Below are 17091 nucleotides of genomic sequence, written 5' to 3' on the forward strand. Positions count from 1 at the left end.
CGTTCGGTCTTAACAACTTTATTCTTCCCTTTATAGAAGCCAGGAGCGATCACCCATGATGACCATTTCTGAGCATAGCTGGCAACTCATCCGTCACCTCTCCTTTATTTAACAATCTATTGAACCAATCTTACCCTGTGAAACAATCATACAAGTGTATCAGAGCTCAGACTGTTTGGGGACTTTAAACTGAATAGTCTTTGCAAAACTACAACTGCTGATCTTCAATTGCGATTGCCGATTTCCGCGTTTGATATATCAGACTTTGTTATGTGAGGTGTCGATATGTCATGTTGCCTGATACTCTGATTGCTGATTTGCGAGAGGACGTCATCCTTTGCCACATGTCACTCGGTTTTGGCCCCTTATGACCCCTGAAAAAGCCGAATTTTCATGCCATGTGTCCTCCGTACTACCACGTCATGATGATGTAAGAGGCCACATGGATTTTTGGAACCAGTGATATTCAGACACGTGGCTTTATTGGAACCAATGATAATCAGCCGCGTAATACTTGCATTGCTTGCTCTGGGATGGAGTGATCTATATTTCATTGAGTAGGTTTTTCACATATTAATGGGGTTTTTCACCCATTAACGGAATACACAATTCTAGCCTAATGTTGAGTTGTAATGTAAGCTCAATAAGTGAAGGGGTTCCTTGTGACGAGGGGCTTCTTATTGGGTTTCCACTCAACATTAGAGCAATATATAAATAATGGTTTGTAGATTTATGTGGTGTGGTTTTTTAGAAGCTGAATTTGGATATTCCACAATTTTCATCTTTGATTTGTCGACGTTTCGAGTCCAGACCAAGACTCATCATCAGGACTGATTTACAAAGAAGAGAGAGACAGTAGAAATAAATATGGTTGTGTGAGATGTCAATTATTTTAGTTTTTAATTAATTGCTTAAAGGTTAGATATTGCTTGAGAAAGTGTAGATCTGACTCTCTTCTCTGTATTTTAATCCTTGTCTTTTCGAGATCACCGGATCTCTTTCCATGTTTCCCATCCATACAGGGTCAAGATAATGGTTTGTAGATTTCTGTGGTGTGGTTTTTTAGAAGCTGAATTCAGATATTCCACAATTTTCATCTTTAATTTGTCGACGTTTTGAGTCTAGACCAAGACTCATCATCAGGACTGATTTACAAAGAAGAGAGACAGTAGCAATAAATATGGTTGTGTGAGATGTCAAATATTTTAGTTTTTAATTAATTGCTTAAAGGTTAGATATTGCTTGAGAAAGTGTAGATCTGACTCTTTTCTCTGTATTTTAACCCTTGTCTTTTCGAGATCACGGATCTCTTTCCATGTTTCCCCTCCGTACAGGGTCAAGATAATGGTTTGTAGATTTCTGTGGTGTGGTTTTTTAGAAGCTGAATTCGGATATTCCACAATTTTCATCTTTAATTTGTCGACGTTTCGAGTCTAGACCAAGACTCATCATTAGGAATGATTTACAAAGAAGAGAGACAGTAGCAATAAATATGGTTGTGTGAGATGTCAATTATTTTAGTTTTTAATTAATTGCTTAAAGGTTAGATATTGCTTGAGAAAGTGTAGATCTGACTCTTTTCTCTGTATTTCTTGTCTTTTTGAGATCATGGATCTCTTTCCATGTTTCCCCTCCGTACAGGGTCAAGATAATGGTTTGTAGATTTCTGTGGTGTGGTTTTTTAGAAGCTGAATTCAGATATTCCATAGTTTTCATCTTTAATTTGTCGACGTTTCGAGTCTAGACCAAGACTCATCATCAGGACTGATTTACAAAGAAGAGAGACAGTAGCAATAAATATGGTTGTGTGAGATGTCAATTATTTTAGTTTTTAATTAATTGCTTAAAGGTTAGATATTGCTTGAGAAAGTGTAGATCTGACTCTTTTCTTTGTATTTTAACCCTTGTCTTTTTGAGAGCACGGATCTCTTTCCATGTTTCCCCTTCGTACAGGGTCAAGATAATGGTTTGTAGATTTCTGTGGTGTGGTTTTTTAGAAGCTGAATTCGGATATTCCACAGTTTTCATCTTTAATTTGTCGACGTTTCGAGTCTAGACCAAGACTCATCATCATGACTGATTTACAAAGAAGAGAGACAATAGCAATAAATATGGTTGTGTGAGATGTCAATTATTTTAGTTTTTAATTAATTGCTCCGGAATGCCTATGGTAAAAGTGACATTCTCCTTAATCTCCATTTTCATCCTTTTACTTAAATTTTTAACATTACCATGAAATGACTCAGGATGTTTGAGAGTGGTTCAGACCTCATTGGATTTCATTTAGAGAAAGTAGAATTTTATATTTGATTCAAAATCCAGCAGACTTATCAGTTTTTTAGGATTTCAGGATTGGAGGGATTGCACTGTTTCCATTAGATTTTGTCATGTATTAGGGTATGGAACTCGTATTTAATCAAGAGCACTAATCCCTCTATGTACCTTGATGTTAGTGACATTGGTTGTCGAACTCCTCTATCATGACTCTCCTAAAAATGTAGGCATCACTCAACAAAATCTTGACTCGACAAGCTATGCTTGCTCTATCTTATGTTAATGCTTAGAGGGTGATATTAATGATAAAGATCCCTATACAGATCCAAAGGTAATGACAAAGATACCTCTGGTTATTAATGTTTAGAGGGTGATAATAGATATTACTGACAAAGATCCTGATTTTCCAACAAGACTAAAAAATTAGACATTTCTCGTGGTGGCAAGAGGCCCAAGCATTAGCAATAGATAATAGATTTACTTGTCTTTTCTAGTTTCTAGTAGTTTTTATAACTATTGACTCTTTCATATTTATTATGATATTTTTTGTAAACAATATATGACAATTTAAGTTTGAAGTTTGAAGTTGGCAATTCTAGCACATTAGTAATGAATTATGAATATGATGCTTCATGAAAGTCGAAAGTAGTTTCATTTCATGTTAGATATTATTTGTTGTAATGGTTACACTTAGCTTACAAGTACAAATTTGGTGATCAATGATGATAAATGTTATATATTGAATTTTGAAAGATTAAAATTTAAAATTGACGAATCATGAGACTCAATAAGTTGTATGTTACTAACTTGTGGACGTGGTTGATGAAGATTATAAATTCTAGATGATTGCTGTTATATGGTTCAATCTATGTTTTTTATATCTAATTCATCATTCTACATGCTTTTGTTGACATATATGCATCAAAATAAAAAAATAAAAAAATATATATTATATAAAAAACGCTCCCATAATCATTCCCAAACCGGGAGTTTCTGAAAATGTTGCTCCCGCTCCCCGTTTTCACTTCTGCTCCCAAGTAACCTTGGGCTAATGCATGCATGATGACAAGCATTTCCTTTGTATGTAGATTTTAGACATTCTCTTTTATTGAGCTTCTTGCTTTCAAATACTATAGGATGGTGACTCTTTGTCTTTTGGGGAGAGAGCATCTGCTGCTATGTTGTCTTTTCCTTTCTTATGTAATATCTCCATATCAAAAGTGGCAATTTTTTCAATCCATCTCTGTTGTTCTGTAGAAAGTGTTTTTTGTCAGAGAAGGTGTTGTAGATTATTATGATATGTTCGTGTATCAAAAACTTACCACCCAAGAGATATTGTCTCCATTTGGCTAATGCATGCATGATGGCAATCATTTCCTTTGTATGTAGATTTTAGTCATTCTCTTTTATTGAGCTTCTTGCTTTCATATGCTATTGGATGGCCATCCTGCATCAACATTGCCCCTATTCCAAAACTTGAGGCATCACATTCAATTACAAAAGGTTTTGAAAAGTCCATAGTTGATAATATAGGTGTAGTGGACATAATTTTCTATAGGGTTTTGAAACAATTTTATGCCTTGTCATCCCATTGGAATGAGTTCTTCTTTAAAAGGTTTGTTAGGGGTGTGGTTACATGAGCATAAATTCGAATAAACCTTTGATGGTATCTTGTTAGACCCATAAATCCTATTAATTTAAAAATATTAGTTTGCCTGGGACATTATGCGATTGTTTTAATCTTGTTTGGATCTACCTGTGAAAATTCCGAAAACTAGAATCCTATTGCAGCGATTGGTATTATTTCTTCTAACTGATAAATTAATTATTTAGTTTATTGTTATGTCAACATCGAAATAAACACACTGCAACCTTCACAAATAAAAACTAATACTGGCAATCCATAGTAAGAAAATCACAGCAAAATTATTGAAGAAAATTACCCTTTCTCCACAAGCAATCCTGGCACAACTTGCCTTCAGAAAACTCGACCTCTTGGACCCTCTGCGCCAGCCTTTCCGTTGATCTACGTGGTCTCTATGACGTCAAGCCTCCAACCAGTCTTTGATGAGGTCGTTCTGCTTGCCTTTACTGAGGAAACCGTCTCTCTGGCACTCTAGAACCTCTGCTCGACCTCTGGAATTGAGAACGAATTTCTCCTCTACTAAATCTAATTGATTTTCTGAAGCAACTGCACAATCCTCTGCGCTGCCTCACTGAGAATAACTTGACCCTCTTGCTGTTGCCTCTTCGGATTTGGAAAACTTCCTCCGGGCTCACTATCCCTGCGCCACACTCATTGCTTCAATCTCTGGCTCTCCGTCAGCTCGCTGTTGCTACTCTAGAATTTGATTTGCCAAGAAAATCGAACTTCTCGTGTTCTCAAGTATCTTCTCCAAGTGCTCATCAAATTCCTTTTATAATCCACTGTTGGAGCACCAACGACCAAGATTAAAACTTAATCGATAGCTAGGATCATCTTGGCATCGATCTGTGTGAACTTTTAGATGATTCTCACCTTGACTAAATTAATACTGATTAATTAACTAGTTTTCCTAAGTTTAGACTTAGGAAACATTAAAAAAATGGTTAATAATCTAATTAAGTCACTTCTAGGTGAAATTTCCAGAAACGATTTCTGGGTCTTGTAGATCTCATGTATTCTAGCCTGTCCACCAAATTTCATGGCTAGAACACATTTGATGCTACAAAAACTTACACTCCTTCTTAGTGAGGAACGTGTTTTGGTGCTCTACATCCTGCCACAACACCTTGTCTCTGTATCACCTCTTGTCACACTGCTGATGTCTGGCTACTGTGACTGCTTGCTACTGTCAACCAACCACTGCGCAACTTTGATGTTGCATTTGTGTTGCTGCTGACCCTGCTGTACTGCTGCCAACACTGCATCTACACTGTAACTCTGTTGCTGCTGCATCTGCAACATCTGCAAATGAAAAGCATTAGAAAATACTGAATCAATTGTGTTTAGTATGATGCATTTGTCTCTCGAGTCTTGACTGCTACTAGCATCTGCACTGTCACTGAAGAATCTGCACTGCTGCCAGCTCTGCATTGAGCCACCTGCTCTGTTGTAAACACTGCATTGCGCTTGTCAACATACTAGGCTGCAACTCACTCTAGTACTGACTGCATCAACTGCCATTGAAACATCCTGCTACTGAACACTGTGGGCCCCCGTATCCAAGTAATGATCCATGAGGTGGAATCCTCAAGGATCCTGCCCAATTTGTAGCTCTCTGGGGCTACAAGTCCAAGTCACCCCACCTCACTCCTGGAGGTATGGCCGCCAACATCGCGAAGTCTTCCTCCAACCTAGAGGACAACTTGTGGATCAAAGCTGATGCTGCCTGCTGGTCCTGCTTCTCTGAGTTGACCTTCTTCTTGAGAGGACACTGTGTGTTGTAGTGATCGAGCTCACCACACCTGAAGCACTTGACCTTTGATAGGCCTTTCTTCCTACTCTTTTCCCCCTGTCCCTGACTGGGACCCTAAGATGCTAGGGCCACATTCTCCTCCTCCTTCACCACCTTCGATCTGCTGCTATTGTTGCCACTGACAGAGCTCTTCAACAGAGCTCGTCTCAACTCTCGCTGATGTAGATCGGCCCACATTCTGTCCAATCATGGTAGCGTGTCTTTGCCCAATATACTTCGGACGAAGACTTGCCAATCCTCTGAGACACTGTTGAGTGCCAACTTTGAAGGTTGAGGCACTACCCCAACAATTGACAGTTGGTCTCAAACCTCCTGAATCCTAGTGAGAAAGGGGCCTATGCCTTCCCCCTTCTGCATCCTTATGTATCTCAGCTTCTCCTCTAGGAACATTTTCTGCCGCTCGAAAGTGCCTTGGTACAACGTGGAGAGAGTATCCCACATCTCTTTGGTCGTTCCCTTGTTCACTATATGTGAGACTATATGGTCCCGTGCTCCATCCGGGATCAACCGCTTCGCCCTTGCCATTTCCTTCTTATATTCTTTTTGCTGATCTGCATCCCGGGGAACTTTCAGTACATTATCAATGTAGGATTTCAAGCCATATTCATCGAGAAGGAAGGACATCCTAGCCTTCTAGATGGCTTAGTTGGATGATCCATCCAACCTATCCTGATCTCTGAACCATGCAATAGCCATATCTGAAAATGTCGAAAACTCCCTCTTTCCCTGTGCTCGATTGCTGCTCTTCTATTCACACTTCCTTTTGGAATGCGTGGCTCTGCTAGCTACTACTGTCAGTTTGCAATTGGAAATTTGAACTTTCGAGACTCGAAATTCCCCGAGGAAAAATTTCCCTCTACTTTGTGTGCTTTTCTCTTCCTCCCGACGCGGATTCTGCTTCTACAACTTGCAACAAAACCCTCTGTGTCCAACCAGGAATCTTCTCAACGAAAAAATGAGTTGCTGTAGCTTCCTTTGCTTGCTGGAGTCACTGATTTGGGAGATTCAAACTTTTTCTGCCTCCTGCACTGAAAAAATCGAACTTCCCAAGCAACTCAGCCTGCTTGGAAATGAACTGCGTTGCTTCAAGAATTTCGGTTTGCTGCTCCTTCTGAGTAGTGAAATTATTTCCTTCGCTTCTGAGCTTCCCAAATGATCAATTATGCTCTGATACCATGTGAAAATTCTAAAAAATGAAATCCTATTGCAACAACTGGTATAATTTCTTCTAACTGATAAATCAGTTATTCAATTTATTGCTACGACAACATCGAAATAAACACACTGCGAGCTTCGCAAATAAAAATTTCAGAAATAAAATAGCACCGGAAGTGAGAAAATACTAGCACCATTGTTTTTGGACAAAAGTCCCCAGAAAAAACCAATGCGGGAAACCGATGCAACAAATGAGGGTTTTATTTTACTAAGCAATTGTGAAATTCTTAGTACAATTTGGATGCCTGAAACTGGCAATCCACAACAAGAAAATTTGGGCAAAATTATTAAAGGGAATTACCCTTCCTCCACAAGCAATCCCGACACAACTTGCCTTCAGAAAACTCAGCCTCCTGGACCCTTTGCATCAGCCTTTAGGCTATTTTGCGTAGTCTCTATGACATCAAGCCTCCAACCAGTGTCTGATGAAGTTGTTTTGCTTGCCTCTGCTGAGGAAATCATCTCTCCAACACTTCGGGACCTCTGCCCGGCCTCTGGAATTGAGAACGAATTTCTCCTCCGCTAAATCGAATTGCTTTTTTGGAGCAACTGCACAGTCCTCTACGTTGTCTCACTAGGAATAACTTGGCCCTCTTGCTGCTGCCTCTCCAGATTTGGAAAACTTCCTCCTGACTCACTGTCCCTACCCCTCACTCATTGCTTTGATCTCTGGCTCTTCGACAGTTGATTGCTGCTACTCTGGAATTCAATCTGCCAAGAAAATCGAACTTTTGGTGTTCTCAAGTATCTTCTCCAAGTGCCCATCGACTTCCTCTTATAATCCACTATTGGAGCACCAATGACCAAGATTAAAACTTAATCGATGGCTAGGATCATCTTGGAATAGATCTAGGTGAGTTTCTAGATGATTCTCACCTTGACTTAATTAATATTGATTAATTAACCAATTTTCCTAAGTTTAGACTTAGGAAACATTAAAAAAATTGGTTAATAATCTAATTAAGTCACTTCTAGGTGGAATTTCCAGAAACGATTTCTGGGTCTTGGAGATCTCATGTATTCTAGCCTCTCCAACAAATTTCATGGCTAGAACACATCCGATGCTACAAAAAGTAACACTACCTTACTCCTTTCTGTGATATCACATGTCCTAGATACTCTGCTTCTTCCTTCTTGAAGGTGCATTTTGACATCTTTGCGTAGAATTGCTTTTTTGTTTTTTTTGTTTTTTGTTTTAGAAGAGAGATAACTTGCTCCAAGTGTTTTAGATGCTCATCCCATGTTTTACTATATATAAGAATGTTGTCAATGAAGGCTAACACAAATTTACTTATGTACAATTGTAATACTTCATTCAGTTGCTTGGAAGGTGGTTGGGGTGTTTACCAATCCAAACAACATAACTGTAAATCTGTAGTGCCCTTCATGAGTTTGGAAAGTAGTCTTGTCCATATCTTCCAATCTTACTTTGATTTGGTAGTATCTTGATCTCAAATCCAATTTAGAAAAATACTTGGCTCCATGTAGTTCATCCAACATGTCGTCTATAAAGGGAATATGAAATTTGTTTTTTATTGTTATCTTATTCAATCCTCTGTAATCAATACATAGCCTGAAAGATCCATCCTTCTACTGAACAAAGACTACAAAAGCTACATAAGGACTTCTACTTTTTGGAATAATACCACACTTAGTAGGTCTTTGACTATCCTTTCAATTTATATTTTTTGATGATGGAGGTACTGATGGGGTTTGTTGTTGATAGGATTTGAGCCCACTTAACTTCGATAATGTGTTCATTCTCTCTTTCAGGAGGTGGAAAATATTGGAATATTTTTGTGTTTTTGAATTAACTCTTGAATCTTAGGTGGTTCTTAGTTAACTAATTTCGAGGCCAATATTTCTATCTGATGACATTGCACTATATATGCTCTTGCTCCTTTTCGGACCAAATTCACCATCTAATGGGATGATACAATTTGATTTCGAGGTGGTTGAAAACCATTTAACTTGTATTTCCATCCTTCCCATCTAAATTTTATAAAGTGTTTTTGATGGTTGGTGGAGTAAGTGCCAAGGTTTGTAGCTTGGAAACCTGTGACCACATCCACTCCTTCAAGCGATACAGTGCAAAATGGGGATTCTAAATTGTAGTATTGAATTTGTAATTTAACCTTTTGCAGTTTTCCTACTCCAATTTTCTTTCGATCTACGACCATCACTTTCATTTTAGGCATTGGATATGTGATAAGGTTCAACCTTTTTGCAAGATTTGTGTCAACAAAATTGTGAGCGCTTCTTGTATCTATTAGAACCATTACACTGTTCATTTTGATATATGCCCTTTTAGCTTTAAGGTTTGGGGTTGGAATATTCCTGTCATGGTTGATAGCGATACTTGCAAAACATTTTCATTGTCTAAGTCTGGTGAAAATTGTTGAGAATCCTCAACTTCTTCTATGTCTGGTTCTTCTCTATCCGAGTCGTTTGTTGTTTCACATTTATATAAGTCCTTGGTATTATTTTCCTTGAAACATTTGTGTCTGGAGTCCCATTTTTCACCACAATGTTTGCATTTACCTTCTTTTATTCTTTGCACTTCTAGATTGGATTTTCCTCCTCCTCTTGGATGTGGTGGAAGGTATTTTGTATTCTCCATATCGGTAGTTTGGGAATCCATTGTCTTTAATATACTCTTTCAACTTTTGATAGGGTATTCTTTTGAATTTCTTTTCTACAACTTTTGCTTTACGTATTGCTTCCTCCATAGTTGTAACGTCATGAAGCTTAAGTTCATTATGGAGATATGGTATAAGCCTAGTGATGTATAATTGAATAAGGCATTTTTTTTGATAATCCAGGTACTTGTGTAGCTAGTGTTTCCCTTCTCGAGTATACTTGTCTACACTTCCCTTTTGTTGTAGTCTGGTGTGTTTTGTGAAGAACTCATCTTCCTTGATACCCTGGTATCGTTTAAAGAAATCTTCTTTGAATTTATTCCAACTAATTGCATACACTGACTTCTTCCACCACATGTACCAGTTATATGCATTGGCTTCAAGTTGCATGGATGCATGCTTAATTTTTTCATCGTTCTTGTCAATATTGTAAATTTCAAAATACTCCTCTGCCTTGAGCCATGCTACACTGTGCTTCTCATTACTGTCAAATTTCAACAATTCAAGCTCTTCTCTCAATTAGTATGTGACAATCGGTTGATTGTATGATGGAATTTGGTTTGGAATAATCATATTATGAAGATTTAGTGTACTGATTTGTGGATCTGGTATGGCAGCTGAATGCACATACTCGAGAATGTGATGTGGGCTTGACAGGTTTGACATATTTGAAGAGTCTTGTTGCTGGGTGGTTGTGTTATTCTTTGATTGAATGATTTGGCTCAACATACTCATCGTTTGATTGTGATTTTGATCAACCGAGTTTTGTAGGTTTGCTTGCCTCTTAATGGCGCCATAAGTTTGCTTGACCTAATTCTCTATACTCTTTTGTTTCTCTTGTAGCTGATCACATCTTTCATTATTTTGGGTAAGGTTTTTCTTGGATTCGTCCAATCTCTTGTTGAATTTGCTCATCGTCACAGTTCAAGTGATTGATGGTGTTTTCTGCTCTATCTTGACTTTACTTTTTTGAGATTTTTTTTCTTTATATATATTGTATTAAATTGATAACCACTAATAATTAATAACTATATATATATATATATATATATATATTTTAGTTAATATAGTTGTATATATATACACACACACACAACTATATTAACTAAAGTATATATTAAGTTAATAATTAATAATTATAACTATTAATAAATTAAATATTAGTTAAATTATACATATAGCTAACTATATTATAACTATATTAATTATATTTATATTAAAACTATTTAAAAGAATAGTTATTGCAAATAGGCTTGCAATTTGCGGATGTTAGTGGTGGGGGGGATAGGGTGATGTGGATAGGGAACAATGAAAAGAGGTGGTGGTTGATGGGGCACGTGATATTGGGTCTGTGGTGGCTCGGGACACAACGAGCAACACAAAAAACGATGGGGACAAGAATTGTTGTGAGGGATAGTGCAAAGTATGATGACAGGGTCATGAAAGTGTGGTGGTGGGAAGTAGAACCGGTGATGCTGACACAAGAGATGAAAATCGATGAAGAAAACATAGCAGATGGTGGATAAACTATGAAGTGGCAGCGACAACAGATGCGATAAGAGTGGCAGGAAGAACGGTGGACGGCGATGGTGTGTGGTTGCAGTGGTTGGCGACAGACGGATTGGGAGACTGTTGCCGCACATGTGGAGCGCTGGCGACAAAGAGTGATGACGAACTCAATGACTCAGGGGACTTGGCATAAAGGAAGGGTGGCGGATTGGTGTAGTTCAACAGGAGACCACAAAACACATGATGGAGCAGGGAGGATGTAGAACCCACTTTAATACCAGAGGAAACAAACACATTATTGAAAATTAATTATATGTACACACACACTAGATAGAAAATGTAATGAGAGATGGTGTTTTACAATGAAGGGCTTGACTTTAAATATAGCATGAGGCACCTTTTCCAGAATAGTCATGACTCGACCCGAGTCATGACCTATTATTAATTATTATTTATTTACAACACGCAACTTGAGGTTGTTGTCCCATTATTGTGATGCAACGGAAATTTAGAATGATAATTATAAAAGAGATATGGGACAACAATCCAAAGGAGATTAGTTTGGAGGATGGAGCCATGGTTTTAGAGCACTTGGAAGCTGGATTTTTGGGTGATCATGATGGTGAATCAGTGATCATATTCATGGAGCAGACATGTCACTCCCATCCACTAGCAGGTTTCCAGATGCAACAGTTTTGCCCTTATTTCCACAACATCTAGCGTTACGTGAGGCTATGCAGCTGGTGGTCATGTTCCACAAACAATTCCACCTACTTCTCCTTTTGTTTATAGATCACAGGAATATAATTTAGAAGTTTCTCATTGAAAGAGGAAAGCTTAATAGATATTGGATCTATTTTTCTTGATACTTAGTACTTTGTCTTTATTACAGCTTATTTTGTAAACATTATTGACAGTTTCAGTTTGAACCTTGAAGTCTGAAGTTTGAACAACCTAACTTCGAATCTTTCATCTCTTGGGTAATGAATATGATGCTGTATTTTATTTTGTGGTTGATGTTTTCTATTAATTTGTGGATGACATTTTATATTTTGATCATTTGGCGACAATGTTATAACTGCTAGATGATTGATGTTATATGTGTACTAAATGGTTGATGCTTTAATGATGTCACTAATCCGTTAGTTAAACCTATGTTTTCATGTTTTCTGCAGTTCATTTGACATTCTATATGCTTTCTTTTGAATATATATGCATCAAAACGTATTCTATAAAAAACACTCCTGAAATGGTTCGCTCCCGGAATCTCTCCCAGAATCTTTTGAAATTTGTGCTTTTCACTCTCTCCCTGCTCCCAACAGCCTATCTATCACATCAAACTGCATCTCTCTAAAATGTGATGAGGATGCCAACTGAATGATAATCAATGGCACATATGCCATCCCAGATGGTAAAAGTATAGCTCAAAAGCTAACATACTCCAACTCGGCCTGCTTGTGCAGGGTCTTCAACTTGGGCATGTCACATTGAAGAAAGAAAATTTACCATCATTACATTTCAGCATGTGTGTGTGTGAGTGTGTGTGGATGTGTGGGTGGGTTATAGAATCAGTCTCATCTATCTTACACAGGTGTTCCATAGCTAATCGGCAGCAGCAACTTGAGGAATGAGCTTGAGTTTAACAGATCATTCTGTCTATCAATTTTTCTATGTGGGTATATGTGGGAGGAATTTACAGAAGCAGCCACATAACATTCGCCTTAGTGTCTGTGTTTATTATAGTTGCATTAGGTTGATATCAAAATCATGATAAGCTGCAGGTCTCTGAGTTTCGTTTGCTAGGCTGTTTGCCAAGGGACAAGTGCAGCTCGAGGGAGCTTAATGGTTAAGGACATGTGTTTCCTCCTAGGAGGTCACAGGTTCAAATCCATAAGGGGTTAAAGTATGTACACCTCTGTAGACTTTAGCAGTCATTGTTGTGGGGAAGTAGTCCCTTGTCCCACAACATGGGAGTCTCATACACCAATTTGGTGTCTTACATGGCTGTGACCTTAAAATTAGATTATTATTATTATTATTATGCCAATATATTTTGTGGTTAAAGTTGTTCAGTGCCTCCTATATGTATATAATAATATAATTTATGATATGCGTGCAGACAAGGAAATCACACATCCTTCCACAGTGAATCAGTTTGTGAATCAGTTATTGTGAAGGATAGTAGTCAAACGTGGTGCGGGAGATAGACTGCAACTTGGACTCAGCAAAACTTGGCAGGAACTTGGCCAATTTTGAATGGCCCATATGTCTTGTTTTTTCTTTCTATAGATATTGATAATTTCATGTTGATGAATGCATCATTGTATTTTAGTTCTGATTTGGACATTGATGATTTTATGAGAAATACAATTGATCCTGTTCTGAATATTTGATTTCCAAATTTGATAATTTCCAATTCGATCATGGATGTTGCTGCTTTAGTTGTATAAATGTGGTATATTCAATTTATTGGGTCAGGGATCTCCCCTGAAATTATAGGTGCTTCTCCATGTTTCATATATACATCACCCATGTCCAGACTCCACATGTCCTTGTGAATCCCCAAAACTTGGCAGACCATTGACATATTGTCAGAGGAGGAGGTTTATCTGTTACACACTAGAACACTTGATCATTTGAAACCTTGTGATGGCCAGGTGTTTGGCGATATTGTTTTTTCTCAGAAGTTTGGCATTCAAACATGAAAACTAGAACATATGGAAATGACCATTTCTCCATAATTTGTCATTAACCCTCATTGTCTTAGTTGTAAATATTTCTATTCATAAAATCTGCAGTGATTAAAAATTTTACACACACACCCCACACATCCTCAATACTTGGTAGACCATTGACATATTGTCAGAGGTTTATCTCTTACACACTATAACAGCTGAGTATTTGAAACCTAGTGTCTGTCACCTGTTTGGTGATATTGTTTCTCTCAGAAAGTTTGGCATGCAAACATGAAGACTAGAACTGATGGAAATGACTCTCGCAATCATTTTTCATTAACACTCATTGTCTTAGTTGTAAATATCAGACACAAAAATGATCTAATGCTTTTTCTTGTCTGTCATTATTTTGCGTTTGTTGAATTTGATATTAACTTTTAAGTAACTAGTTTTTTGTCTATTGGAAGATACCTGGCATGCACGTGCTACCTAGTTTATATATATATATATATATATATTTGCTGCAGATTTTATGAATAGAAACTAGGCAGCATGCGCATGCCAGGTATCTGCAGTTGTTTTAACTTTTGAGTGGTGGTTTTTTTCTCTTCCTTTATAGCTTTAGATTTGGACAGATGTTTGGCTCTATAGGACGGACGACTGCATTGTTTATTTTTCCTGTGCCATTTGTGCTTTTCACTTACAAAATCTGTGATTTATACAGCAATTGTACCAAAAGGCTCTTTCTATTAAATCTGCAATACCCCATCCCCGTATCATGGGCATTATCCATGAATGTGGTGGGAAAATGCATATGGCTGAACGACAATGGGCAGAGGCAGCAACAGACTTCTTTGAAGCTTTCAAAAACTATGATGAAGCTGGAAATCATCGACGCATTCAGTGTTTGAAGTATGGTGCAAGTGTTCTGGAATTTTTTTGATGGGTTATGAAACATAGTGCTAATGATTTGATATTGCCATCATTATATTGATATTGCAGCCATCTTATTCTGTTTCTAATGGCTGTGAACAGATACCTAGTTCTAGCAAACATGTTAATGGAATCTGAGGTGAATCCTTTTGATGGTCAGGAGGCAAAGCCGTAAGTAATTCAAAAATTATATTGGAACTTAATCATAGGACTATTCTATGTTCCCCGTATCTTGTATCTTATGATACAAATAAGATTTTGATATGATGCAGGTACAAAAATGATCCAGAGATTCTGGCAATGACGAATCTCGTAGCGGCATACCAGCGGAATGAAATATTAGAGTTTGAAAAAATTCTGAAGGTATATGTTTCCTTTTTTTTTAGGGGAAGCCTCTTGTTTAAACTCCTGGGCATTTCCTTACATTCTGTCAATATATCCAGTGTAATCCTGCCAGTGCTGATTACAGCGCCTAACCTGGTAGGGACATAGAGTGAGGCAGGCAACTTAGGGGATCAACCCCGAGACTTCCTGCATGAAGCTAAAAGTAATCAACCACTCTAGCTAGCTTGCCAGGCTATATATCTCCTTGATATATTGCAATAACAAACAATCTACTAGTTGAACATCATTCACAATTTAAAATCATCTTGAAATGCGTGATGATACCTTTGTTTACTGCAGAGTAACAGGAGGACAATTATGGATGATCCATTTATTCGCAATTATATTGAAGATTTACTGAAGAACATTAGAACACAAGTATTGCTGAAACTCATCAAGCCATATACACGCATCCGTATACCTTTTATATCTAAGGTATTTGCAATGGCCTCCTAATCTGCTGAAAAGAAACTGCAAAATACCTCACCACAAAATCAAATTCGGGAAACACGATTTGAAAACTGGGCTTTGACCATTACTAGTCAATCTCCTTTCCTAAGAAGAAGTTACGTTTTATATTTTTGTTTCTTTTGATTATTTCCAGATACACTTATTTGTGTCCTACATGTTGATCAGGAGCTAAATGTTCCAGAGAAAGATGTTGAGCAGCTTCTTGTATCCTTAATTTTAGATAACCGTGTTCATGGGCATATTGATCAGGTCAACCAACTTTTGGAACTTGGTGATAGGTAACATAATGCGGAATTTCTTGTGCTTTCTGTATTATTAATTTTCAGCTTTTACACAGAGAGATTACTTAATACAGTACTCATGGAAATCTGAATATTTCCATTTCCATTGTTTTTCAGGTCCAAAGGGTTAAAGAAGTATGTGGCAATAGACAAATGGAATACACAACTAAGGTCCCTGTACCAGACTGTAACAAACAAGATGGGATGAATTTGGATCCCTCTGATGGATTGTAACTATACTGGGATCTTGTTGAGTTGCACTGTTTTCTGGGTCCCAATCTCTGTGGAGCTTGCTTGATGTACAATGTACATTGCATTTGTACTTTTGAGTTGAGTATTTTTCAGACTATGGAATGGGAGATCCTTTTGAAAGGAAATATATGCAGAAGCATCGAAAAAATATTAATGTTGGTGCTAGTTTGTTTTGCTCTTATTTCTCAGTGCTCTGCCTCCGGATTTTTTTTCCTTGCAATGTCAGATTGATAGCTTTTGACAGCTGTTGTCTTCTCTGGTGTGCAGTATGAGCCTCAAAAAATTTCCCCCTTTGTACGAGGAGCGAAACTTTTGGGCTTTCTGGATGAGTTTGCTGATTATTTTCATTGTGAGGTTATAGAAATAAAGCAGCATTCAGGTGGATTACTTTGGTATGATATTTTATTGGCTGGAAAAGTAGGCGAGTATATGACAATTTAATGGGTGTTTGACAGTTTTTGTGTCCACAACTGGAAAAGCATACCAAGCACCTACTGATAGGATGCTTGTATGTATATGCAATTTGTATCAATGCCCTTTATATCTTGAGCAGCGTTTTTTTCAATATGTGTTTTCTATTGATGCGTTATATTTCGGCTCAATAATTTGAGTTTTAATAGGCATCTATCTACACTCCATAATCAAGGAAGACTTGTGAAGGCAGCATTCAATCCTTGCTTGGATCGAGTAAAAGAATACAGGATAAAACAAAAAGTATAAAGGGGTAAAACAACTTGCTTAGGAAGAATGCTTCAGATCTATAAATTGGGGTTCATTCAAAGGGATTTTCAAGGGATATGCAATCATCCTAATTTTATAGATGCAAAAAGAAAATGTCTTAATAAAAAACAGGTACCATGCCTCCATTCTAATTTGTCATTAACCATTGTCTAATTAACAAATTGCTACGTTGCAGGCTGCTCTACGAAATGTGTACTCGCTTGAATATGAATATATGCCGTTGGATTTATTCTCAAAGCTCAGGATCCATATGGCAACA

General features: G+C 37.5%; 1 protein-coding gene across 3 annotated transcripts in view; it reads left to right on the top strand.

Annotated features, from left to right (window-relative positions):
- FUS12 (proteasome family protein) overlaps nucleotides 1–16656 on the top strand; it is a 129582-nt gene extending 112926 nt beyond the window's left edge. The window contains exons 7-13 of one of the 3 annotated variants that reach the window (XR_016266930.1): nucleotides 14495–14682; nucleotides 14806–14874; nucleotides 14976–15066; nucleotides 15388–15522; nucleotides 15724–15836; nucleotides 15957–16246; nucleotides 16359–16656. Coding sequence is in view for 1 of the 3 variants with exons in the window: in XM_089459601.1 (XP_089315727.1) it covers nucleotides 14495–14682; nucleotides 14806–14874; nucleotides 14976–15066; nucleotides 15388–15522; nucleotides 15724–15836; nucleotides 15957–16047 (687 nt within the window). In the remaining 2 variants the exon portion in view is untranslated. Of the gene's footprint in view, nucleotides 1–14494; nucleotides 14683–14805; nucleotides 14875–14975; nucleotides 15067–15387; nucleotides 15523–15723; nucleotides 15837–15956 lie in introns of all 3 variants that reach the window. The other 2 variants (XR_016266931.1, XM_089459601.1) reach the window with 2 other exon arrangements.
- Nucleotides 16657–17091: the final 435 nt, after the last annotated feature.

The sequence above is a fragment of the Pinus tabuliformis genome, chromosome 7, assembly GCF_031772625.1.
Source record: "Pinus tabuliformis cultivar Carrire ecotype Pingquan chromosome 7, CPIR1, whole genome shotgun sequence".
NCBI lineage: Eukaryota > Viridiplantae > Streptophyta > Pinopsida > Pinales > Pinaceae > Pinus > Pinus tabuliformis.